General features: G+C 34.4%; 1 protein-coding gene across 2 annotated transcripts in view; it reads left to right on the top strand.

The window, feature by feature from the left end:
- Nucleotides 1–15,351, top strand: part of C16H18orf63 (chromosome 16 C18orf63 homolog) — a 50,016-nt gene that overhangs the window by 2,214 nt on the left and 32,451 nt on the right. For both annotated transcript variants that reach the window (XM_071602459.1, XM_071602458.1), the window contains exons 2-4: nt 1,724–1,893; nt 4,862–4,940; nt 9,462–9,518. In XM_071602459.1, the coding sequence (XP_071458560.1) occupies nt 1,760–1,893; nt 4,862–4,940; nt 9,462–9,518 (270 nt within the window). In that variant the 5' untranslated portion in view covers nt 1,724–1,759. The remainder of the gene's footprint in view (nt 1–1,723; nt 1,894–4,861; nt 4,941–9,461; nt 9,519–15,351) is intronic.

The raw sequence follows: 15,351 nt of genomic DNA, 5'->3' as shown, positions 1-15,351 counted from the left end.
GAGAGCTGGGGAGGGGGGCTGCTGGGAGCACAAGGCCTGACAGGAAAGCTGGTCAGCTGGGAGCTGGGGGGAGTCAGCAGAGAGCGATGCCTGCTGGGAGTGCAGGGCCTGCTGGGAGCTGTGGGCGGGTGGGGGAATCTGCTGAGAGCCAGGGGCTTGCTGGGAGCACAAGGCCTGCTAGGAGCGCAAGGGCCACTGGGAGCTGTAGGGGTTGCTGGGAATCTGGTGAGAGCGCAGGGCCTGGGGGGGAAAGCAGGGCCTGCTGGGAGCACAAGGCCTGATAGGAAAGCAGGTCAGCTGGGAGCAGTGCCTGCTGGGAGTGCAGGGCCTTCTGGGAGCCTGAGACAGGGGAGGAATCGGGGCCTGGCGGGAAAGCAGGGCCTGCTGGGAGAACACACCTGATAGGAGCACAGGACCTGCTGGGATCTGGAGAGGAGGGGGGAACCTGGTGAGAGCCTGCTGGGAGAACACACCTGACAGGAGCACAGGGGCCTGCTGGGAGAACACACCTGACAGGAGCGGTCCCTGAGGGTGACCAGTAGGGTGCTGAGGAGGAAGGCACTAAGGTGTGCTGTCCTGTTTCCAGGGAGGCAGGGCAGGGCGAGGCAGCTCCTGGGCCCTGCTGCATGGGGCCTGGGCTGGTTGGCCCTCAGGGACAGCCCACCAGCTTCACTGCCCTGCAGCAGGGGGACAGGACAGGCTCCCTCCCTAAGCCCGGGTGCAGGGGGCTTTCCTTGGAATTGCAGGGTCCCTTAAAACGAATCAGGCTGGAAGAAGCTCTTGGGGCCTCCCCAGTTCCCCTGCCTCAGGGGAGCTGGAGTCCCCAGGACCACCTAGGGGACTTATCTGACGGGACAAAGCAGCCACACTTTGGTTTCTGGGCCAGTGCCTTTACTGTCCTTAAACAGGGACAGTCCTGTGATGCTAAGTGGGAAGTGCTGGGGTCCAAGCTGCCTTCTGCAACCTGGGAAAGTCGGGGTGGACAGCACTCACACTCCCTTTCTCCACACTCTGCCTGCACTGCCAAGGTGTGAATTAGGACAGCGGCCCCAACAGAGATTTCAGACCTTTCCTTTCATCACAAAGTGAAGAATAATATATTCCTCAGACTCCTCAGCCTCGAATTGCTTTACAGAGATAAAGGATTTTGTTTCCTGAAAACCAAACAAATTTGAAATGAAAGTTAAGATTAGCCTGGACTTGTAGAAGGAATTTATTAAATAATATGGTAGAAGCATTGCAAGAACCTAAATAAGCTGGTGTTTTGTAGTATTTCTACTTAAGTTACTGAGTTTGTGGTACGAAACTAACAGGTTTAAAAAACTCTGGGTTAGCTTGAGATGTGATGAAAATGTTCAAAATGTATTGCATTGGTAGTTGGACAACTCTGAAGATAGTAAACAAAAAGGAATTGGGGCACTTTATTTTTTTTTTAATTTTTATTTATTTATTTATTTTTTAAAAATTTTTTTATTTTTTGAATTGGGGCACTTTAAGTAGGTGAATTTATGTTATGGAAATTATATCTTAAAATGTAGCAAAAAATTTTAGAAAAATCACTAGAAAACCTTAAAAGTAAAATGTTGGTAATATATAACTGATTAAGTTTGCTAATTTTGTTATCTTTTTCTAACATGACATCAGCTACATGATGAGTTGGTATTGAAACCCTGTTGGTGAAGTAAATATAGCTTACTATCTTTTTATTACTGTTTTCTTTAAGGGTCTGATTGCTGAGACACATAGTCAACAAGAAGATATGAATGAATCTAGGCAGCAGTCACTGTTTTTCATGACACTTCCAGATTTGCACAAACTCTGTGCTGTCCAGATAATATTGAGTAACAGGATGGCAGATACTGAGATTAGGAGTACACAAATGAAGATGTGCAGGTAAAAAATACATCATCTAGGTCAAATGGTGGTTCCATTCCCAGCTTTCCAAGGAATCTCCATACTGTTTTCCATATTGGCTGCACCAATTTGCAGTTCCACCAGCATTGTATGAGTGTACCATTTCCCCCACATCCTTGCAAACACTTATTGTTGTTTGGGCTCTTAATAGCTGCCATTCTAACTAGAGTGAGATGAAATCTTAGAGTAGTTTTGATTTGCATTTCTCTAACTGCTAGAGATGTTGAACATTTTTTCATGTATCTATTGATTGTGTATCAATATCTGAGAGGTGTCTGTTCAGTTCCTTGACCCATTTATTGATTGAGCTATTTGTTTTTTGGGTGTTTAGTTTTTTGAGTTCTTTATATACCTTAGAGTCCGTGCTCTGTCTGATGTGTGAGGGGTAAAAATTTGCTCCCAAGATGTAGGCTCTCTTTTTACCTCACTGATTGTTTCTTTTGCTGAGAAGAAGCTTTTTAGTTTGAATTCATCCCATTTATTGATTTTTCATTTTAATTCTTGTGCTATAGGAGTCTTATCAAGGAAGTTGGGGCCTACTTTTTCTTCTAATAGGCACAGTGTCTCTGGTTTAATTCCTAGGTCTTTGATCCATTTTGAGTTGAGTTTTGTGCATGGCAAGAGAGAGAGGGGTTTAATTTCATTTTGTTGCATATGGATTTCCAGTCCTAGCACCATTTGTTAAAGAGGCTGACTTTTCTCCAGTGTTATGTTTTTGGCACCTTTTGCCAAATGTTTTCTCCGATATAAGGAGGCTGATTCATAGTGGGATTGGGAGGGGGATCATGGGAGGATTAGACAAACTCTAGATAGGGCAAAGGGGTGGGAGGGAAAAAGAGGGGCCATGGGGGTAAAAATGATGGTGGAATGAGATAGATATCATTACCCTAAGAACATGTATGAAGACACGAACTGTATGAATATACTTTATATGGAACTAGAGATATGAAAAATTGTACTCTATATGTGTAATATGAATTATAATGCATTCATATATATATATATAACAAATTAGAATAAAAAATTTGAAAATACATCATCTAAATAAGTTTTTAAAACTTTTTAATCACATAGGAGTCATTGTAGAAGTTTCGTCCTTTAAAGCAAAATATTCATTTAATCTGTATATATAATTTTAAAATAAAGGAATTCATTTTGACAGGGTATGTGGGATTACATTTAAGGAGGGATTCAAAATACTTAAGATGTAATGTACTGTTGAGTTTTTATATTTGTGACCTCTTATGTGCTTTTTTTTAAAATTTAAAATCTGTACACACATTCTTGAATTAAATTATATTCCTCAAAAGTTAGAGATACTAGTACATATTAATATTCATCCTTTTATAGTTACATGTTTAAATACTTTTTGCAAATCATATGATATATATAATGTATAAGTATTATACATAGTAAACATTTATAGTAGTCTTTACAGGGCACTTAAAGGTACTATAAACAGAACAAGAATAATTTCTTAATTTTCAAGTCAATAAAAGATACTGAAGAGTATTTCTTCAAGAGTTTTCTTGAATATTTGACCCAGGATAGTCTTTGAAAACAGCTTAGTTGAAGCCTAAAGTATGATCCATAGTAATTGAGAACCCATCTTGTATTAATTCCTTAAATGATTTGAGGTACTTAAAGGATTCATAGAATATATGAGAAGATTTTATCTTTAAATGAATTCCCTTTAAACAAATTTTCTTTATATGCAGATTTCCAGGGGCAAGAAGTGAGGTATTCCTCCATTTTCCTCTCATTTACAAGACTTTGCTTCCCATTATGTTTTCCCACCGAAGTTCATCAAGGAGCCTATAACCTTCTACTTATGTGTAATTTTATGATACTATTGAGGACTTAATTGTGACCCCTTTGGGAAACATTCCCCTGACTAAATGCCAGGTGTTATTTTGACTTGTTTACAGACTCTAACAAGGTGGAAAAGTGAGATTTTATGCTGTTTGCCCTTGAATTGCAGACAGCAATGCCCATAGATTGGGGCTGTCTTAACTTGCCCACCCACTAATGTCAACCTGGAACAGCAAGCAGAGACCTGGCTATGTTAGATAATGGCAGGCCTTGTACCCGTTTCATGTGGGTTCCAACAAATATGAAGCCAACAGAAATAGGTTGGCCCATTTTGTATTTTGCGATAATCCCATACACATACTCATGGTTATCTAAATTAGTATTTTTGTAATGATTAGTAATGTTGAAATTTTCAAATTTCCATCTATATTCCTTTTCCTGTTTTCTTTTTTTGGCCATTGAAACAGGATTACTGATAATAATTTGAATTATGACGATTTTTGTTGTAAGGCCAGTTTTTTTTCCCTGTTGAAAACTAAACTGAATCCACTATCTACTTCTTTCCAGCTTGGGAAGAATTTCACTTTTGAAGGAAAAGAATATTGTTAATAGTTGTAATTTGGAAGTAATCGCTAACTTCACTGATAGGTGAATCCTTAAAGCCTTTTATTAATGAATTTAGTGCCCTGTACTCACCATTGCTTCCGGCCATCCTCAGCCCCCCAAAAAAGAAAAGTAGAAGAAACAGGAGTTAAAAGAGAGATTCTTCACAGTGTTTAGACATTTTCAAGTCGACATGGGACAAAAATGGAATTTTGAAAAAGGAAATTAGATTCACAAATGAAAGAGATTGGGAAATTCGGATTTAGGGAAAACGTCTCAGATTAATGTCAGCATATAAAACTTCATAATTCTCTAATTCACATATTGGCTGAGTCCCTACAGTGTTTAAGGGTTCAAGATATTACTTGTGGGGAGTGATACAGAAATCCATAATACCTTCCTTTCCTAGAAGAAATAAAATATTAACTAAGTAGATTTCCTAAATATTCCAATAAAGTAAAAGTAGTAAGAAAGCCTACTTTGTAAACTGTGATCAAATTCACTGTGAAATTAATACATTTCTTATCCACAGGCAGTTGCTGTTTTTGCATGAAGATATTCTTACATCACCTGTGCCTGGGATACTAAACCAAATTTGGGCGGTGATGGCGGTTGGTATTACTAATTAGTGGGAGTAAAATTGACAATTACTTAAGTGTCATAGCTGAATTTGAAGATTAAGCACTCTATGTTGTACTTTGCTCATACCAACAACAGACTAACTTTGGTATACCTGATGTTTAAAGTCCATTTTTGTGATTCTAACTTACTATTTAGTTTTCTCTGTCATAAATGCTAAAATAAAGACTATTAACAAATAAAACAAATGCATAGTACAAATTTTAAGATAGTACAGGCTTAATACCTTTCATCATATTTTACTAGTTATGCCCAATATAAAGGAAGAAGTCTTCATTTCAATAAATCAACTATATATAAAGAACTCAGATCAATATTGCTTTCAATTTAGAAATTAAATATTTTGTATCAGTTCATTTTTTTATTGGAGCATTATAGGTATACATAATATTGGGATTAATTTTGACATATTTATACATGTATATAACATAATTTGATCAATTTCATTCCCCAATACCACCCTTTCTTCCCTCCTCCCTGCCTCTGTACCTGTTCCTCTTCTTTACTGGTATCCCGTCTATTTTCATGAGATTCTTTCCCTATTTTTTTTTTCACTTTTGATCTCTGCCTTTCATGTATGAGAGAAAACATGACCATGACTTTCTGAGTCCCATTTATTTTGCTTAATGATGGTTTCAGGTTCCATCTATTTTTCAATCAATAAATGGGCCAAGGAACTGAACAGACACCTCTCAGATATTGATACACAATCAATAGATACATGAAAAAATGTTCAACATCTCTAGCAGTTAGAGAAATGCAAATAAAAACTACTCTAAGATTTCATCTCACTCTAGTCAGAATGGCAGCTATTAAGAGCCCAAACAACAATAAGTGTTTGCAAGGATGTGGGGGAAAAGGCACACTCATACAATGCTGGTGGAACTGCAAATTGGTGCAGCCAATATGGAAAACAGTATGGAGATTCCTTGGAAAGCTGGGAATGGAACCACCATTTGACCTAGATGATGTATTTTTTACCTGCACATCTTCATTTGTGTACTCCTAATCTCAGTATCTGCCATCCTGTTACTCAATATTATCTGGACAGCACAGAGTTTGTGCAAATCTGGAAGTGTCATGAAAAGACCCAAGTCAAAATTAGAGAAGAAAAAGGAGATACAAAGACATTTCTAAAATTCAGAGGATTGTTACAGAATATTTTGAAAACTTATTTTTGTAATAAGTTGGATATAGAAAACCTAAACACACCAGCAACAAGGAATAAGAAGATTAAAACAACAATAAAAAGCCTTTCAGAAGATTAAAACAACAATAAAAGATACTTGGGAATCAAGTTAATGAAAGAGGTGAAAGATCAATACAATGAAAACTACAGAACCCTAAAGAAAGAAATCAAAGAAAACCTTAGAAGATGGAAAGATTACCTTGCTCTTGGATAGGCAGAACTAATATTATCCAAATGACAATACTACCAAAAAGAAAAGTTGAATTCTACCAGACCTTTAAAGAAGAAATACGTTGAATAGAAATGGTGAAAGAGGGCATCCATGTCTTATTCCAGTTTTTAGAGAGAATGCCTTTAATTTTTCTCCATTTAGAATGATGTTCACCTGAGGCTTAGCATAGATAGCCTTTACACTGTTGATATATGTTCCTGTTATCCCTAGTTTTTCTAGTGTTTTGAACATGATGTTTTTTGTCAAATGCTTTTTCTGCATCTATTGAGATGATCATATGATTCTTATCTTTGAATCTATTGATGTGAAGAATTGCATTTATTGATTTCCGTTTGTTGAACCAACCTTGCATCCCTGGGATGAATCCCATTTGATCATGGTGCACAATCTTTTTGATATGTTTTTGTATTCGATTTGCCAGAATTTTGAGAATTTTTGCATCCATGTTTGTTAAACATATTGGTCTAAAGTTTTCTTTCTTTGATGTGTCTTTGCCTGATTTTGGGATCAGGGTGAAATTGGCCTCATAGAATGAGTTTGGAAGTGCTGCCTCTTTTTCTATTTCCTGAAATAAATTGTAGAGTATTGGTATTAATTCTTCTTTAAAGGTCTTGTAGAACTCGGCTGTGTATCCATCTGGTCCTGGGCTTTTCTTGGTTGGTAAGGAAAGAGGTGAAAGATCAATACAATGAAAACTACAGAACCCTAAAGAAAGAAATCAAAGAAAACCTTAGAAGATGGAAAGATTACCTTGCTCTTGGATAGGCAGAACTAATATTATCCAAATGACCATACTACCAAAAGCATTATACAGATTTAAAGCAATTCTGATCAATCAAAATAGCCTCAAAAACAAACAAAAACAAAAACATGGGAATAAATCTAATCAAAGAGGTAAAGATCTCTCCGATGAAAACTATAAAAAACTGAAAAAAGACAAGAGTATGGAAAGATCTTCCGTGTTCTCAGATAGGCACAATTAATATTGTTAAAATGGCCATATTAACAAAACCAGTATACAGATTCAGTGTAATCCCTAACAAAATACCAACATCCTTCTTCAAAGAACTAGGGGAAAAAAAGTTCTATAATTCATTGGGAAGAATAAAGGACCCCGAATAGTCAAAACAATTCTAAGACAAAAAAAAAATACTTGATTTCAAATTACACTACAGAGTTATAGTTACTACAGAAACTACATGGTACTTGTATAAAAACAAACAACATAGACCAATGCTTCAGAATAGAAGATGCAAAACCAAACCCACCTAAATAAAGTGGGTTACCTTGACAAAGATGCCAAAAACATACATTGGAGAAAAGATATCCCTTTTAACAAATGGTGCTGGCAAAACTGATTACCATGTGAGATTTCTGTAATATGTTTACCATATATAGAAGAATGAGACTTTTCTATCTCCCTGCACAAAGGGCAACTTGAAATGGACCAGAGACCTAGGAATTAGACCAGAAAATATGCAATTCCTAGAAGGAAATGTGGGGTCAATACTCCAGCCTGTAGGTCCAGGCAATGACTATCTCAATAGGAATCCCATAGCTCAGAAAATAATGCCAAAAATTAATAAATGGAATGAAGTCAAATTAAAAAGCTTTTGTACAGCAAAGGAAACAATTAAGAATGTGAAGAGAGAACCTACAGAGTGGGAGAAAATTTTTGCTAGCTACTGTTTCGATGGAGTATTAATATGAAGAATATATAAAGAACTCAAGAAACTTAGCACCAAACAAACAACCCAATCAATAAATGGGTAAATGAACTTCACAGACACTTCTCAAAAGAAGAAATACAAATGGTCAAAAAAATATTAAAAATGTTAAACATCTTTAGTAATTAAGGAAAAACATATCAAAACTACACTGAGATTTTATCTCCAGTTAGAATGGCAGTTATTAAGAATACAAAAAATAATATATGCTGGGAGAATGTGAGAAAAAAAAGAACACTTCTAAACTGTTGGTGGAATTGTAAATTAGTATAACCACTATGAAAATTGGTATGGAGTTTCCTCAAATGACTTAGCTATACCACTCCTTAGTATTAATCCTAAGGAATTAAGTCATTAAACTATAGCACTACATGCACACCCATATTTATAGCAGCATAATTCACAGCAGTGAAACTATTAAATCAACCTAGGTGTTCATCAATGGATCAATGGATGAAGAAAATGCGGTATATATACATAATGGAGTTTTATTTAGCCATAAGGAAAAATGAGATTATGTAATTTGCAGGAAAAGGCTTGGAACTTGAGAACATTATGTTAAATGAAATAAGCCAAAATCAGAAAGTCAAGGATCATATGTTTTTTTTTTTTTCTCATATGTGATAGTTAAAGAATAAAAAGGAAAAGAAAATGATTGGGAGGAATCTCATGAAAATCAAAGGGATGTCAGTAGAGTATAGGAAAGGTACCAGGGAGATGGAGGAGGAGAGGGAAAGGGAAAATACTGGGGAATAATATTGGCCAAATTATATTGTCATGTTGTGTGCATGTATGAATATCCCACAACAAATTACAACTATAATGCACCAATAAAATATATGGAAAGAGGAAGGAAGGAAGGACAGACCTAGACCTAGGTCTTTTTCTCTCCCTTAAGAACACAGGATATTATCATCTTTAAATATTTGCTAATCTGTTAGGTTAAAAAAAATATTTTCCTTTAAATTGTATTTCTTTCATTAGTAAATTACATCAATTAAGTCTTTTGAAATTGAATTTCCATTTATGTACATTTTCCATATTTGTGTCTAAGAATCTATTACACATTAAGGAAAGAGTCATCTATGAAATGTATTGGTCTTTCCCTTTCTGTGGCTTCTGGGGTCATGTCAACTACCAAAGAGACTTTCCTTACTTTGAGAATGTGCCCACAAATTCTAAATCAATGAGATAATGATTATCATTTCAAGGTATAGAAACTACTAGAATGCTAGCATGACTCCAGGCTCTCTGTTATGTTATGCTTAAAATCTTTAGGTATTTATTACATTATCTAATTATATATCACTTATGTCCTTTTTAATAATGTGGGTTTTTGTTACAGATACCATTTTTTAAAGCTGGGAAACTTAATGCCTATATTGAAAAATATGGAGCTAAGGTAAGTTGTTTTTTTAAAGAATAATAATTCCAGATGTTTTTATATTGATTATAGTGTATTCAGCTTCTTTTGCTAGCAAAAAATATTGAAGTATATTTCTCATAAGCTATTGGTATGCGTGTGAAAGAACCCTACAATTTTTTCCAAACAATTTTTATGCATACTTGGTACAGAAAGAGAAGACAAGTCTTATTTTGTGTTGTTATTGAATACTTACCATAGGCATTTTATGTGGCATAATCTCATTTAGCATAGACATCTTTAAATAAATGAACTTCCCCATTTTTTCAGATGAAGAAAATGAAATCCAGACAGGTGGAATTATTATCCACAGTTATATAGCTAGTTGTGGAAGAACAAAACATAGGTTGTATTCTATATGGTGATGAAATTCTGAATCTTAGCAATGAGGAAAAACAAATTTTTGCAGTTGATCACATCTATATATTTGTAAACCAAGTCATGGAGTGTTGGCTAATGCTCACTTTATGCCTCTGCAAGTACCTCTGTAGCACTGTATCATTGATGATTCTCAACACTGCTGTTCTTTGTCTCAAGATCTTCTGGGGTTCAGAACAGTGAAATTTCTGGTCAGCTCCAAGGTGAGATGCTTCCTTTCGGTTCCAAGAGGATGGTGGTTCAGAATACTTGGAGGTGCTTTGAAGTTCCCTGAGCAATCTTTAAATAACCTGAAAGTTTATTTCAACCATGAGTCTCAGTGTGTGGGAAAACAGTATTGCTCAGGACCAGTGTAGAAAGCTTACAGTTAAATCTTTTTGCTAAGATAAATCTTTGGTCACCAAAAGATTCTTGTCATCTTTGAAAAACTACTTATGAACTTTGAGAACCAAATTTATAATATATTGTTTACCTAGAATGAGGACCTATGTCTTTCAGCAATCCCTGAGAAATTTTCCCTTTATTGTGGAAAGTATTTCATGATTTAATGCAGACCTCTTTGCTGTCTTATTGGTTTGTTTTTGTAGTATTTAATTTTCTTATTAATATATTGATTTTAAAGGTCAAAATTATATTATTTTTGGATAAGGTCATGACAAATAACAAAAGGACTTGGTGCAATATGACTTTTAAGATGAACTCTAAATTTTAAAACAGTTTTTTTCTGAGCATAAAATAGGTAGCATTTCAGTATTGATTTAATAAAAGAATGCTTATACTAAACATTGTCATTTTATATTTACATTAAAATTATAAGAAAAATTAAAATTGAGAAAAAATGTCACATGTAGTCCTTACATGCCATTAAAAATGCATATACTATTATGTCTTTTCTTCTAGGCTTTTAAATCATACCTTGAATTTCATCAGTGTAAGCTGTCACATCCACAAAATATTTAAAATATTTTCATTAATAGTCTTATCTTTTTTCCATATATACTAGTTCTCATTCCTACTAAGTAAATTTGCTTTGCCCCTTTCAGACTTCCAAACTCTGAATTCCTTACTATTTATGAGTTTTTCCTCAGCCTCTCATTTCCATATCCTCACTGATTCTTCATGGTTATGTTCAATTTTCCTTTATGTACTTGATTTTGTATAACAGCCAACATGATCAGTAGATATTTATTGAACACCTATAATATGCTGAGAACTCTACTTATGTCATGTGACATTTTTCTCAATTTTAATTTTTCTTATAATTTTAATGTAAATATAAAAATGACAGTGTTTAGTATAAATATTCTTTTATAAATAAAACTATAGATCAGACAAAGTCCCTGCATTCAGGAATCTTTTTTTAATTGGTTCATTATAATTATACATAATGATTAGATACATTATGCCATATTTGTCCAGATACATAATTTGATCGATCTCCTACCGATTTATCTTCCCTTACTCTTTCCCACTGATCTCTTTCCTCTACCGATCTATCATCTATTATTATTATTATTATATTATTATTTTTTAAAATTAGAACATTATAATTATATGTAAAAGCAAGATTCTTTGTTGTAAATTCATGCATGAATGTAGCATAATTTGGTAGTTTGTGCTCCCTCATACTTTCTCTCTCTCAATCCCCTTCTTCCACTCTGTTTGTCTCCTTTCTATTTTTGTGATATCCCGTGGTATTCATTCTCTTCCTCTCCCCCATTCCCCACATGCCCCAGCTTTCACATATGGGAAAAAATTTTGACCCTTGACTCTATGAGTCTGGCTTATTTCATTTAGCATGATGTTCTCCAATTTCATCCATTCAACAGAAAATGATATAATAATTTTATTCTCCTTTATGGCTGAGTAAAACTCCATTGTGTATGTATACCATATTTTCTTTATCCATTTGTCTGATGACACCTAGCCTGGTTCCATAACTTGACTATTCTGAAATCCACTACTGTAAACATTGGTATGCATGTTTCACTTTAGTATACTTGTTTTAATTCTTTTGGATAAATACAAAGGAGTGGGATAAGAGGTCACATGATATTTCCATTCCTAGTCTTTGAGGAATCTCCATACTGCTTTCCAAAGTGGTTGTGCTAATTTGCAATTCCATCAGCAACATATAAGTTTATCTTTTTCCTCATATCCTTACAAGCAAACGTTGTTACTTTTATTCTTAATGATTACCATTCTAAGTGGGTTGAAATGAAATTTCAGTATAGTTTTGCTTTGCATTTTCCTGATTGTTAAGGATGTTGAACATTTTAAAAATATTTTTGTTGGCCATTTGTATTTCTTCTTTTGAGATATATAAACTCTAAATAGACCAATATCAAGCAATAAGATTCGATCGAGCAGAAGGGTGAGAGTGGAAGGGAGGGGGCAGGGGGTTAGAAATGTTGGTGGAATGTGATGAACATCATTATCCAAAGTATATATATAAAGACACAAATTGGTATGAATATACTTTGTATACAACCAGAGATATGAAAATTGTGCTTTATATGTTTAATATGAATTATTATGCATTCTGCTGTCATATATTAAAAAATGAATAAAAATATTTTTTAAAAAATGGTCTGGGGATGCAGCTCACTGGTTAAGCACCCCTTGGTTGAATCCCATGTACCAAATAAATAAATAAATATAAAAATAAACTTTAAAAAAAAGTGTTCCAACAAACAAAAGCCCAGGACAAGATAGAGTCTCAGTTTGAGTTATACCAAACCTGGAAAGATAAAATAATACCAGTTCTTCTCATATCATTCTATGAGATAGAAAATGGAGTAACATTCCCAAATTTATTCTATAAAGGCAGTCTTACCCTGATACCAAAACCAGATAAGGACAAATTTAGAAAAGAATAGACTAATATTCCTGATGAACATAGATGCAAAAATTGTTAATAAAATATTTGCAATCTGCATTCAGAAACATACTGAGAAGATTGTACACCAGGATCAAGTTGGTTTTATTTCAGTGCAAGATTGGTTCTATATATGCAAATCAATAAAAGTAATTCATTCCATAAATAGAATTAAGGGGGAAAAAATCTCATGATCCTCTTGTTAGATACAGAAAAAGGCATCAACAAAATCCAGTGCCCATTCATTTTTAAAACACTGAAGAAAATAGGGATAAAAGAAACTTACCTCAACCTTATAAAGTCTATACATATGACAAACCCAAAGCCAACATCATACTGAAGGGAGAAGAACTGAAAGCTCTTCCTTAAAACATCAGGAACAAGACAAGGATGTTCTTTCTCACCATTTCTACTCAATATAGTACTTGAAACTCTATCCAGAACAGTTAGGCAAAAGGAAATCAAAAGGATATAAACTTGAAAAGAAAAAATAATCTCTGTTTGCAGATGATTCTATACTTAGAAGAAACCTCCCCCGCAACACACACACATAAAAAACACTCCATCAGAAGACTTCTAGAGATGATAAACAAATTCAGCAAAGTAGCAGAATACAAGACCAACACACAAAAATCAATAGCTTTTCTATACATCAATAGCTTTCCTATACACTGCTGGGAAAGAAATGAGGAAAACAATTCCATTCACAATAGCCTCAAAAAATAAAATAAAATAAACTGTAACCAAAGCGGTAAAAGACCTCTACAATAAAATTATAAAATACTGAAGAAAATAAATTGAAGTTTTTAGAAAATGAAAAGATCTCCACATTCCTGGATAGACAGAATTAATATTGTTGAAATAGCCAGTTTACCAAAAATGATCTATAGATTCAATATGATCTCCATCAAAATATCAATGCCATTCTTCACAGAACTAGAAAAAACAGTGCTAAAATTCATATGGAAGAATAAAAGACCTAGAATATCTAAAGCAATTCTGAGCAATACAAACAAGGCTGGAGGCATCACAATACCTAACTGTGAGTTATACTACAGAGCTATAGTAATAAAAACAGCATGGTATTGGCATAAAAACAAACATGAATACCAGTGGAATAGAAGATACAAAGGCAAACCTACACAGATAAAGTCATATGATCCTTGATAAAGGTATCAAAAACATGTTGGGGAAAAGACAGCCATTTTTTGTCAAATGATGCTAGGAACACTGAAGAATCAAACTAGATCCCCCCCCCCCTCTCTCTCTCTCTCTCCACAAAAATTTAACTCAAAATGGATCAAAGACCTAGGAATTAAATCACAAACTCTCCAACAGGAAGGATAAAACATAGTGTCAGCACTCCAACATGTTGGCATAGCCATCAACTTCCTTAATAAGACACCTAAAGCTCAAGAAATAAATCCAAGAATGAGTAAGTAGGATGGCATCAAATTAAAAAGCTTCTGCACAGGAAAGGAAATGAGAGCATAAAGAGAAAGCCTACAGAATGGGAGAAGATCTTTGGCAGCTACTCTTTCTATAAGTGATTAATATTCAGGATATATAAGAACTCAAAAGCTTAACATCAGGAAAAATTAATTAACCCAGTCAATAAATGGGCAAATGATCTATCAGGGAAAAAACCCCACTCTATCTAAAGTTTTTGGAAGAGTTTATGTCCAGTTTTATTATTTCTTCCATAAAGGTGTGATAAAATTCACCAACAAAGTTATCTGTCCATTAACTTATGAGAAGGTTTTTAACTAAGATTTTGATTTTTTGAATAAGTAATAGGGCTACTCAAGTTATATACTTCCAGGAAATAGAAAAAGAACATTTCATCTAAGTTGTCAAATTTATTGCATAAAGTTGCTTATAATATTCTCTTTTCTATAGAATCTGAAGTGATGTCACTTCTCATTCTTATCATCTCCCCCACTTCCCTCCTCCCTCATTAGTCTAGTTAGAGATTTGGCAATCTTATTGCTTCTCAAGGAATAAACTTATGGGCTCATGGATTTTTTTACTCCGGTTTTACTGTATTATGTTTCAGTGATCTTCATCTTAGTCTTGGTTATTTCCTTCTGCTTTGGGATTAGTTTGCATTTTTATTTTGCTTTTCCCTCATTTCTCAAGGTGGAAGTTGAGATTATTGATTTGAAAGCAACCTTCTTTTTGTTACTGTTGTTGAAAATGTGCTTATTGCATATGTACACATTTATGATATAAGAAGTCCATAGGGTTAACTAACAGGTTTTCAAAGGGAAATTTTAACTAAAAATATTAGAATTCACTTCTCACACCCTTCTTTTTAAATTTAGAGACATGTTATGCTATTTCCTCCTACATGTATGTTTTGTTTTGATTTTCTTCAGTAAGAAATGCTTTCTAACTCCTGTCTGATAGCTTTTCTGATCTATGCATTGTTTAAAAGTATGTTTTATAGTTTCCAAATACTTGGGGATTTTGCAGGGATCTTTCTACTATTGATTTCTCATTTAATTGTTGTTAGAGAATATGTTTTATATAACTTGAATTTTAAAAAATTAGTTG

Source organism: Marmota flaviventris, chromosome 16 (assembly GCF_047511675.1).
Source record: "Marmota flaviventris isolate mMarFla1 chromosome 16, mMarFla1.hap1, whole genome shotgun sequence".
NCBI lineage: Eukaryota > Metazoa > Chordata > Mammalia > Rodentia > Sciuridae > Marmota > Marmota flaviventris.
Note: the sequence above shows the minus strand (reverse complement) of the source record. Positions and strands in the feature narration are given on the sequence as shown.